Source organism: Erinaceus europaeus, chromosome 7, assembly GCF_950295315.1.
Source record: "Erinaceus europaeus chromosome 7, mEriEur2.1, whole genome shotgun sequence".
NCBI lineage: Eukaryota > Metazoa > Chordata > Mammalia > Eulipotyphla > Erinaceidae > Erinaceus > Erinaceus europaeus.
In genome coordinates, this window is record NC_080168.1 from 112,332,679 (window position 1) to 112,344,012 (window position 11,334).

General features: G+C 49.6%; 1 protein-coding gene across 3 annotated transcripts; it reads left to right on the forward strand.

Moving 5' to 3' along the window:
* Positions 1-297: 297 nt before the first annotated feature.
* On the forward strand, positions 298-9,887 carry LOC103109176 (keratin, type II cytoskeletal 73). 3 transcript variants are annotated; one of them, XM_060195311.1, is made up of 9 exons: positions 298-830; positions 2,060-2,274; positions 3,178-3,238; positions 3,695-3,790; positions 4,405-4,569; positions 6,136-6,261; positions 6,939-7,159; positions 8,352-8,386; positions 9,096-9,887. In XM_060195311.1, exons 1-9 carry the CDS (start codon positions 384-386, stop codon positions 9,350-9,352), a joined length of 1,623 nt encoding a protein of 540 aa, XP_060051294.1. In that variant the 5' UTR covers positions 298-383; the 3' UTR covers positions 9,353-9,887. The 3 variants fall into 3 exon arrangements, with proteins under 3 accessions (XP_060051294.1, XP_060051295.1, XP_007518277.1); XM_007518215.2 differs by having other exon boundaries at positions 304-830; positions 9,093-9,887; XM_060195312.1 differs by lacking the exon at positions 3,695-3,790 and having other exon boundaries at positions 302-830; positions 9,093-9,887.
* Positions 9,888-11,334: the final 1,447 nt, after the last annotated feature.

Here is an 11,334-nt window from a genome sequence, read left to right on the forward strand (position 1 = left end):
GTACTCTCGCAATCCAGCAACCCCCCCCCCCCCCAGCAAAGAAGAATAATTGAGGCTGTGATGAACCTTCCAGCCAAGATCTTTCGAAGGATAATTTGGCCAGATTAATTATCCCATATTAATTAGATAAGACTCCAATTATATGAGGGAGGTTTGCAAGCCTGTCACTGTGGGGGTGTTCTAGCTATTCATCTGGTATTTGGAGTTTGAAGGGAGAAAATGACTTCTTGCTTGCAGGCAAAGTAAACCCACACACTTAGGCAGTGGTTGCCTCTAAAATTCTATAAAGGGGGAGCCCAAGACCGCAGGCTGGTGAATTTGCTTTGCAGTGAAGGGTTAGCATCTTCTCTAAGCTCTCTGGACGCCAGTTCACCTACGTCACCATGAGCCGCCAGTTCACCTACAAGTCTGGAGCTGCCAGAAAGGGGGGCTTCAGTGGCTGCTCCGCCGTGCTTTTGGGGGGCACTGCCTCCTCCTACCGGGCAGGGGGCAAAGGGCTCAGTGGGGGCTTTGGCAGCCAGAGCCTCTACAGTCTGGGGGGTGCCCGGACCATCTCCTTCAATGTGGCCAGTGGCAGCGGGAGGCCCGGGGGCTATGGATTAGGCCGGGGCCGGGCCAGCGGCTTTGCAGGTAGCATGTTCGGCAGTGTGGCTCTGGGGCCTGCATGCCCCATGGTGTGTCCACCTGGGGGCATCCACCAGGTCACCATCAACAAGAGTCTCCTGGCTCCCCTCAACGTGGAGCTGGACCCCGAGATCCAGAAAGTGAGAGCCCAGGAGCGGGAGCAGATCAAGGCTCTGAACAACAAGTTTGCCTCCTTCATCGACAAGGTAAGACTTCAGGAGAAAGGCGAGTGTAGATCCCCTTCCTTCCTCCACCTCCACTGCCTCCATGGGCCCCTGTTTGAAGCAGAGGATGGCAGGACACCTCCCCAGGGTGCAGGCACAGCAGAAGGCAGAACAAGAAGGAGCTGGATAAAATCCTTCTCCTGGGGCAAGGGGAGGTCACAGCAGTGACAGGAGGCAGAGAGTTCAGTCTGGGAGGGCTTCTAGGAGGTAAGGAACGTGGTCTCAGAGTAGAGAAGCAGGAAAGTGATCGTGTGTGAGACTTAGAAGTCAGAGAGGTCCTTGGTGTCATAGGAAGGTTAGAAAGTTGCAAAGCCCAGTTTCTTTGCTCTGCTGGGACTCAGATCAGCCCAGACTCTGTGCAGAAGATAGACTCATAACCTATAATAATCCCAGTCTATGAGGTGAGACAGCTGTGGATCAGAGGTGCCCAAGAGCCGTGGTGCTCAAAGGTAGCTCCAAGCACCACTTGGGCACCTGCTAGCAATGCACCTTCTCAGGCCCCACCTCCACTTATCTGGAGAGTAGGGGGCACCCTGGGTTTTCAGGATGTTGAATGTGAGTGGTGTGTCTATGGGGGCAGGTACATCCTGAAGCACATAGGAAAGAATTTGGATATGATCCTGCGGGTGGTATGGAATCACTGGAAAGTTTTAAGCAAGGGGTTGATATATTTGTAGTCTTGCAATCTTGAGAATGTTAGATGCCTCCCCTGGGGAAGTGTTCTAAGATTAGAGTTAGATATGACAGCAATAAGAGAGAACCCTGAAGTCCCTGGTTAGCTGAATGTCCCTCTCTGTCTAGGCTGGAAGAAATCATGATGGAAGAAGACACAGAGAGAAGGCAGAGAACAGGCAAGATCACTAGGTCCTCGGTGCAGAAGTGCCCAGGAGAATGAAGCCTAGTGTAGTCCAGTTGAGAAGTCTAAAGGCTTGCCTGACAGGGAGGGGTGACCAAGGCTGGCTAGGCACAGTCTATACTTCTAGTGGAAACAGATCTAGACTAGAGGGAAATTACATGGAAGCCCCTCTTGATCTTAGGGGCTGCCCCCACAAGGAGTCTCTCAACCAGACATGTGGGGAGGGACATGGGTGACATTTTCAAAGGGTCAAAGATTCCTTTTTCAGGGAACGCAGCAAAAGGGAAGTCAGTTCCTATCCAGGCAGTAACCTGATGGTTTCTCCCCATTGAGTGTCTGCTGATTCGGCTTCCAGGTGCGCTTCCTGGAGCAGCAGAACCAGGTGCTGGAGACCAAGTGGGAGCTGCTGCAGCAGCTGGACCTGAACAACTGCAAGGACAACCTGGAGCCCATCCTCGAGGGCTTCATCGCCAACCTGCGCAAGCAGCTGGAGATACTGTCCGGGGACCGTGTGCGGCTGGACTCGGAGCTGAGGAGCATGCGGGAAGTGGTGGAGGACTATAAAAAGAGGTGAACAAGGAGCTTGAGCCTAAGCTGGCTCACCTGGGGCTGGGATTTCCCAGCAAGTGTTGGGGCAGTGGCCTCTGGCCTCGGGGGCACTGAGCTCAAGGGAGAGTGGCCCCTCTGAACTCCCCTGCTCTAGAAAGCTGAGGGTCTTGTCTAGGCAGCTGGGTGTGCTGGACAGCGGGCAGTTAGCCTCTGGAGAAGTGGCAGGGCTGTCTTGGCAAGAAGTCACCTTGTTGGCACTCCCTCCTGTCCCAGACTTAAAGAGAGTCTGACATTTCTTTTGGGTTTCCTCTCTCAATTCCCTCAGAATCTGGACACTTGAGCCCTACTTCTTTCTGTTCCAGAGGAAAGCTCTGGCTGCCTTGGGACTCATGCTTGGGGATGAGGTAGAGTCACTGGTAGAGGTGTTAGACAGATGGGGTGACACACAAATCCTGGCTGGAAGAGGTATTGGCATGTACTTATGTTTTGGAATTGGGATGGGAGGAAGAAGAACCTACTTCCCCTCCTGCATCAGAGGAAGTCCAGACCTCAAACCATTCTGTATCTGGCCAAACTATCCTAGCGAGTTGGTAAAATTGCAAAGATGCAGAATAATACCTGGTAAGAGATGAACCAATAAACTAACTCACTCGGTTGGTGCACCTGCTTCGCCATGAGGGTAACCGTTTCTAGCCCAGAGAAAGCTTCAATGCTGTGACTGCTGTGACATCTTTCCATCTCTCTATTTCTGTTTCTCTTTATTTGAAAACATCAGCCCAGAGTGGTGAAACCCTGGTGACAAAGACAACAAGTGTGTTTGTGTGTGTGTGTGTGTGTGTGTGTATGTGTGTGTGTACAATAGGGAATTTTCTTCTCTCATTCCACTAAACACACCTCCTGCTCACTGTGACACATTTTCCACAGGTATGAGGAGGAGATAAACAAGCGCACAACTGCTGAGAATGAATTTGTGGTGCTTAAGAAGGTGAGGAATGGTAGCTAGCTCCCCATCAGTCACTCAGGGACCTATGTGAAGGGCTCAGGCAGGGAGAGAGGTGGCACTGAGGTGTGTGGTCCCTACATGGGTGCCTGGAGTAGGAGCCCCAGAGGGAGATGGCTTGGTCTTAAGCTTGGTATACTTAGGAGCACTCTGACTTTTTGCTGATATACATCACCTTGTCTGTCCCTGTGTTTTGTGTAAATGGAGTTGGCTGTGGACATGCAAAGCATTGCTACCCCTTATCAATTCTGCCTCACCTTGGGGGTCAGGCCTACTTTTAGAGGAGTGGCTGCCTCTGGCAGATTGATAGGATGGTCTTGACCCCTTTTCCCTGGGGCACTGGGCAGCAGAGCTGGGGTGCTAGGCTGTGGGTTCTTGGGAAAGTCCTGTCTGGGTGTGGAGACAGTGATGCTCAGGAGGTGGTTTCTGGATCTTCCCCAGGATGTGGATGCAGCTTACATGAGCAAAGTGGAGCTGCAGGCCAAGGTGGATGCCTTGGACCGAGAAATCAAGTTCTTCAAGTGTTTGTATGAGGGGGTAAGACTGCCCAGCCCTACCCCAGCCCTGTCTCTGAAAGGACAGACAGCTGTGTGGTCGCTCTTCCATAACTCTCTGGGTCTGGTATCTGGATGTGGGGAACTCTCTAGATTAAAGTCAAGAGTCTTAGCCTGGCCTCCACATGGCCCCATCCTTGATCCTTCAGAAAACGCTGACTCCAGACAAGTCTCACTTCTGTCCATCTTCTCTGCCTTTTGGAGCATTTCTGTGGGTCTTAGGTGGGAATCTCCAGGGATGGAGCAGTGATTGTCCTTGAATATTTCAACTGCCTCTGGGGCCTTCCTGCTTCAAGTCTCAGCCTATTGTCCAAACCTCCTTGGGCCCCTGTGACTTTATTTCTCTAGTGTTAGAGTCATGCTTCCTCCCTTCTACCTTTGATGCCTCATCTTTCTCAAGATACAGGCATAGGGATTTCTTTCTTTCTTTCTTTCTTGGACTGTTTTGAGTCCATCTGCATTTTAGATGTGCTGGAATATTCTCCACCCTGAAATGATACTTTGGGGGAGACAGTTGTATCTTGGGGGATGCTGCTTGGCCAGCGGCATATCCCTATGAACCCAAGAAGCATCCCATTCCTCTCTGTCCCCATGAAGGAGATCTCTCAGCTCCAGTCCCACATCAGTGACACATCTGTTATCCTGTCCATGGACAACAACCGGAAGCTGGACCTGGACAGCATCATCTCTGAGGTGCGCGCCCAGTACGAGGATATTGCCTTGAAGAGCAAGGCCGAGGCCGAGGCCTTGTACCAGACCAAGGTGAGCTACATCCCCAGCGTCATATGCTGTGTGGCCACTGGTTCAGTTGGTGACCCACCATGACCCCATACTGGCCCCCACAATGGCTGTCTGGGGGTGTGGTACTGTTCTGAGCTCGGAGGAAGCCCAAAGAGAGGAGAAAGCCAGTTGTGTTCTCAGGACCTTCCTGGACCACAGCAGATGTTGGAGACACACAGATCTGAGTGTCAATGATGGTGGCACATGCAGACCTGTGAAGTCTGAGAGACATAGCAGGGCACTAGGACCAGGTGGGCTGGCAGGAGTGACTTTCTGGAGGTAGACTCTTGAACTGAGTCTGATATGGGGAGTGAGCCTCTCAACTCCCCAGTTAATTACAGTAAATTAAGGGGTCTCTTCAGTGTGATCTGAGATCAGGCAACTTCTGCCTTCTTATCCCAGTCTAGCTCCATAGATCAAGGGGGAGTCTGAGTCCCTGAGATCATAACTCTTCTAATGGGTTGTGGGTGGGGAAAAGATTCTTGAGATAATTTGGTCTCTCAGATCAAGATGACAACTTCCTAATTGTTTCTGATGTTTATCCAAATAAATTCACACTCTTGAGGCCTTATCTTGTCACCCCTCCCCCAACATCCTTGGTGCCCTTGGGACAGAAAGATCTGGTCTGTGTGGGTAGGGTAAGTTCCAAAGGCACAAAAGAAAAACAGTCCAGGCTTCTTGATAAAGGCTTCCACTCATGTCCACAATGCCCAACCCGCTCCTGCAAGTCTGTTTTCATGGATGATTGAGTGGTCAAACAAGCCATCAATGGCTGGGCAAACCCAACACTCTTCCTGGCCAGTCTACACAGACCTGACTTTTGGATTATTTGTTGTACATTGCTCATGCCCGTACTTCTTTGCTGAGAGCTGAACTCTCACAGAATGGTATTATAGTTGTGTAGTCCCAGCAGCAGAATGACGCTGACCTATGAGGGAAATGGTGGAATAACTAGCATCATTCCCCTTCTAAGATGAACTTGGCACTGAGGGCAGTTTAAGTAACTTGCTGTGGCTGTTTTGCTGAATCTCCAAGCCAGTTCCATGGTGTTTAGACCAAAAATCCAGAGGGGACTCTGGTTAAGAGACATTTTGCAATAAGAGCTTGGGAGGGGTGGGCTGAGAGAGGAAGGGCAGGAGGAAGCTGTCCATTGATCTGAGAAGAAAGGTGTATGGTGTCAGAGCTGGGGGTCTGTGCCTCTGTCCTGACAGTGTATGGGGAAGGCTTGTCTGCTTGCAAGGACTGGCAGGAATAGGAGAAGGCCATCAGTCCTCCCTAGTCTACTGTTTCAAGGTGAACACCAGAGATAAGTCATAGGCTCACAGGAAGCACCCTACTTTCCACCTTCAAGAAGAGGATTGAGGAGGAGTCCTGAATCTGGGACCAAGAAGGGGCCAGCTCGGCATCTGCTGGCCTGGCTGAGAAGCTAGATGACCTTATAAATGGGCTGTTGGTAGATCTGGGGAAGCCGGGGATCCATCTGCCCAGGCCAAGCCACTGTTAGCTAGGCCAAGCTCAGCCTGGCCCTGAGCCCAGATGTCCACTTAGTTCCAGGAACTGGAGCTGGTGGCTGGCAGGCACGGGGACGACCTCAAACACACCAAGAATGAGATCTCAGAGCTGACACGGCTCATTCAGAGGCTGCGCTCGGAGATTGAGAGTGTGAAGAAGCAGGTGAGGGGACTTGGGGTTCTTCAGGCTCACTGCCAAGGGAAGGGGGAGCTGTCCCCCCCCATCTCAGAGCTCCACCCTCAAAGGGAGCCCTTGGTCTCACCCCTCCACACTTAGCTCCTTCTGAAGTAAGGAGCAAATGGAAGGTCCCCCCCTTTTTTTTCCCTCCAGGGTTATTGCTGGGGCTCAGTGCCTGCACCACGAGTCCACTGCTCCTGGAGGCTTTTTTTCTTTCTCCTTTTGTTTTCCTTGTTGTTTTATTGTTGTTGTGTTTATTATTATTGTTGTTATTTATGTCATTGTTGTTGGATAGGACAAAGAGAAATGGAGAGAGGAGGGGGAAGACAGATAGGGGGAGAGAAAGACACCTGCAGACTTGCTTCACCACTTTTGAAGCGACCTCCCTGCAGGTGGGGAGCCAGGGGCTCAAACTGGGATCCTTACTTGCACTTGGCACCATGTGCGCTTAACCTGCTGCACTACCGCCAGATCCTGGAAGGTCCTTTTGAGAAAGCCAAAGGCTGAGAACAGTGAACCCCCAGTCACAGACTGACAGGGATTTTGCTCTAAGAAGTCAGGTGAGTGGAGGTGGGTCTCTCCACCTCTGAGCCAGCAGATGTGGAGTGAAGTGATGTTCAGAGCATTAGAGCTCAGTGGACACAGGACCTTCTCGCCTTCAGTGCTCCAACCTGGAGATGGCCATCGCTGACGCTGAGCAGCGGGGGGACTGCACCCTGAAGGATGCCCGGGCCAAGCTGGACGAGCTGGAAGGAGCCCTGCACCAGGCCAAGGACGAGCTGGCCCGGATGCTGCGTGAGCACCAGCAGCTCCTCAATACCAAGCTGGCCCTGGACATCGAGATCGCCACCTACAGGAAGCTGCTGGAGGGCGAGGAGTGCAGGTGGGGTGGAGGAGATGAGGTCTTATCCTGACAGAGCTGGAAGAGCTTTTACAGTCCCCTGACTGCTCCCTAGAGAGTGGGGGTGGCACAGGCTGCTGGAGGGGTTGAGGCCGGCTTCATGGGTCACTCACAGTACAACCTTCATTAGCATCTTGTCTGACAGTGAGATACCATCTTTGCAGCTCTCCTTCTGGTCCTGGTACCATGTCTTTAACAACTACAGACAACCCTGTTAATAAAAAGATAGTGGTGCCCAGGTTCAGAATCTCTGGGTAGACAATAACATGTTAAAATTTTTTGACAGCTATTATTATTATGTTGTTGTTCTTATTTTGTTATTTTTCTGATCAGGTAATATTGGTTTTCTATTTACCTAGAAGATATAAAGCTCTTTTTTTAATAGAAATGCAATATTCTGTTATGAAAGACAGAGTTGGGGCCATGTAGTGATGCACCTGGTTAAGCACTCACATTACAGAGTGCAGGGACCTAGGTTCAAGTCCCTGATCCCCACCTACAGGGAAGAGTGTCACAAGTGGTGGAGCAGGGCTGCAGGTATCTCTCTGTTCCTCTCCTTCTCTCTTCCCCTCTCTAAATTTTTCTCTGTCTCTATATAATAATAAATAGATACATTTTTAAAAAGACTTAAAAGCTATAGTTAATGAAGAAAAAAATCTTACCATATCACTATTTAACAGTATAAGTTATACAGGGTTATAGAAACAATTAGGAGAGTGGTAAGGAAAGCAGTGACTTTTGATAAAACTCTGTTTATAAATGTGACCAAGAGAGCAGCTACTGGCCTAGAATTGCAGGTTTAGTTTACTAGTGGCAACTTCTGATGTTAATACTTCTACATGTATTTAGTCAAATAGTAGCCTCACAGGGGTAACAAAACAAACAAACCAAAAAAAAAAAAAAAAAAAAGGACAAAAAACCTCAAGAGAAACCTCACAGAAGGGACCCAGGGGTGCCTGCTATGTCTGTGGGCTCCCAGCTTGTCAGTGTTAATGGCTCTGAAGTGGGGAAAGTGGACTGATGGGAGTCGGGGGGAAGAAGACATGTGGGTGCAGTAAGCCCAGTAGAGGAGTTCTGGGGACAAAGCTATTGTGCTGAGATTCTCACTGCAGGGACAGTCAGTCAGGTTACATGTGATAAAGATTCTCTTGTGCTTTTCTCTCTCTCCCTGCAGGATGTCCGGAGAATATACCAATGCTGTGAGCATCTGTGAGTATTTCAGCCTCTGTGGGTATACATTTAGTTCACTTGTAAACACAAAGCCAGGTGCCCTGTGGAACAGCCTGAGAAGCACCAATGTCAGGACTCCTCTCCCTGCTGAGGATGCCACCTCTGCCCCCAGGGTCAGCTCTCATCACATCCTCATGCTTCTCATGGCCTTTTCCCCATCAGCCCTACCTGTCCCAGGTGAAATTCTCTTCCCATCTTGCTTCTCTGCAGGACGTAAGGTGAGAGTAGGGAGTAGAGACTGGAGCACAGAGCCTCATGCAGAGCCAATGCCAATGCTGGCTCCATGCAGCTCCTGAGAGAGGCCAGCAAAATTTACCCCAGAGCACGGGGTCAGGAAGTTCTTTATAAAAAACAAACAATAACTTCAGAATGTTTTTTAAATGCAAGGCTTGTTGGTTTTTGTGACACTTGGGCATTGCCTGCTCTTCAGGGCGAAGGCCTTGCCACTGTTCTTGGTTCAAAGCAGAAACTGGATGTGGGCATCTTGTGGGTTCTGGGCTAGGCTTCTCAGTGCTTGTGCTGCTTTGGAAATGAGTGTGTGGCATTAAGTCCCTATTTGTGGGTGGTGTGAATAGCTTGCTTAAGAAGGAGATGGTTAAGCTAGCTGGGGCGAAGAGGTTGGAGGGAATGTAGGGCCAGCACTGTTTTGGGGCTGACACACTTGCCTTCTGTCTTTTCTCCACAGCAGTCATCAGCAGCTCCACGGCGGGGCCCTCAGGCACAGGGACTGGCTTTGGCTTTGGCAGTGCAGGCACCTATGGCTACCGACCCAGCTCTGTCTGTGGGGGCTATGGCATGATGTCTGGGGGCTGCGTCACAGGCAGTGGGAACTTCAGTCCCCGAGGAGGAGAGGCTAAAACCAAGCTGGGGAGTGCAAGTGAATTCAAGGAGCCCCCTGGGAAGACTTCAGCACTGAGTTCACCCACCAAGAAGTCCACAAGATAAAAGGGTGGTGTGTAGGGGGGTCTACTCCTCACCTGGCTTCCTCTGGACTCACTTCTAGGAAATTCATCATATTCTTGCTTTTCATTGCCACCCACATCCCCTCCTCACTCCAACTCTTTACCCTAGTCTGTCTTAGCCCATCCTTTTGCCTCCACACTTAAGGGCTTACAAGTCAACCTTCTTCCTGAAGCACTGCAGAAAAGGAAGATCTGGTCAGGTCTGTTGTCCCCAAGCAGGGGGTTGTTTCCCCTCCAGGTTAGCCCCAGACTCTGTGCTGCCCCTTCCAGAAACTGCCCCAAATAGTTATTTCGCCTTGAGCTCCATGGGTACATGAAATTATAGGTCATGCTAGAACTGAAACACCTGGTTACCAGAGTGTATCTTGCATGATTCCTGCAAATTGCACCTGCTGTGAGTTCCATACAGGCAGGCCCTATCAAACAAACACACTGGTGTCCTTAATATGTGAGTTCTTGCCCTTGATCAGGCTCACCCCTCTGCCTTACACACCTCACCAATAAACTTGTGAAACTCACACAGGGTCAGGGTACTTTCACTTCTCCAAAGGAATCTTTATCTCAGGCCACCTCTCTTCTATACGTGGAGACCAGTGATCTGGGACCTGACTCATCCAAGATCCAAGGTCCCTGGATGAATTGCAGGATGCTACCACCTCCACTGCATCTTGGGATGCTCCGGACTCATCACTGCCTTTCATGCCTTTCTTAGAAGCAGATGCAACTTCATGCTTTTTTTTTTTTTTCTAAGCGATTGCTCAGGTGAATAGGCAATCTTTAGAAATATAGGGTAAAGACAGCAGGAACCTCACATTTCCACTATAGAGCCTATATTTCCCCCAGTCCTGGAACCTCCAGGGTGGGGCATGCTTTCCCGCATGCTTCTCTCAATTCATACCAAATAATATTGCATCTGCTGATCCCAAGCTAATCAATGCAATGAGTGCCACCTCAGCATGCTTCACTTCAGACTGTGTCCAGAGACTTCAGGTGTGGAATGACAACCCTTCAGCTTCATTATTCGGGTGAGACCTTTCCTTTCATAGTATTCTCTAATTCCATTCCAGGAGGTTCACTTCCTAACAAAGTCCCAAAACCTAGATATAGATCAGATCCTGTGAGATAGAGCATATGTTCACATGTATCCATAAACTAGGGCAAAATATGTACCTGAAAGCAAAAGTACACAACAGTCTGCAGTGAGTCAGTATAAAGTTAATAATGAAATAGTATCTACATAGACTTAGATACCCTCCTCACCTCCTTCCTATTACAGTTCTCTCACTCACTCCAAAGCTAACCTTAACAAAGCAAGGACTGCAAAATATGAATAAGGACAAGAGACTGGCATACTTTAACGATGACTCTTTAGTCACTATTAGGCCACCCCATCAGCTGGGGCCCTTTTTGGGGAGTCCTGAGATTCCCAAAGAGACATGATGGGCCTAGACCTCAAATAAATCCCTCTCTCTATTGTTACCAGTCATCTCTATCAGAAACAACAAAAGATACCCCTTTGTGGGCCCCCATAGGACCTTGCCCTCATCTTGGATCAACAATGGTAGAGAATGTTCCTTCCTCTGAAGAGAGGATGGACAACATACTCTATGCTCCACCTGAGGAAGATGGGTCGATATTGGGGCAGCTTGGAATGTTCCTACTCATGACCACAGAATGTGAGCTCAGATCTCCAGGGATGCAGAAGTCACATAGGCTCCTAAGCTGAATATGGGCTCCAGACCAAATCAAATCGATGGGGTTTATAGTCAACAATATTTATACCTCTTTCCCATATTAGGGAGTTACTCTCTTCCCTGATCCAGCTTTCTGTCCCTTTTCCAGCCATGACATCACCTCCCCAGACAATAATTTGGATCCACCTGCATATCAGATTTCAGGCTCAGAGAAAGAAAACAAATAAACAAACAAAAAAAACTAGTATAGCTACAGGCTCTTTGAAATATA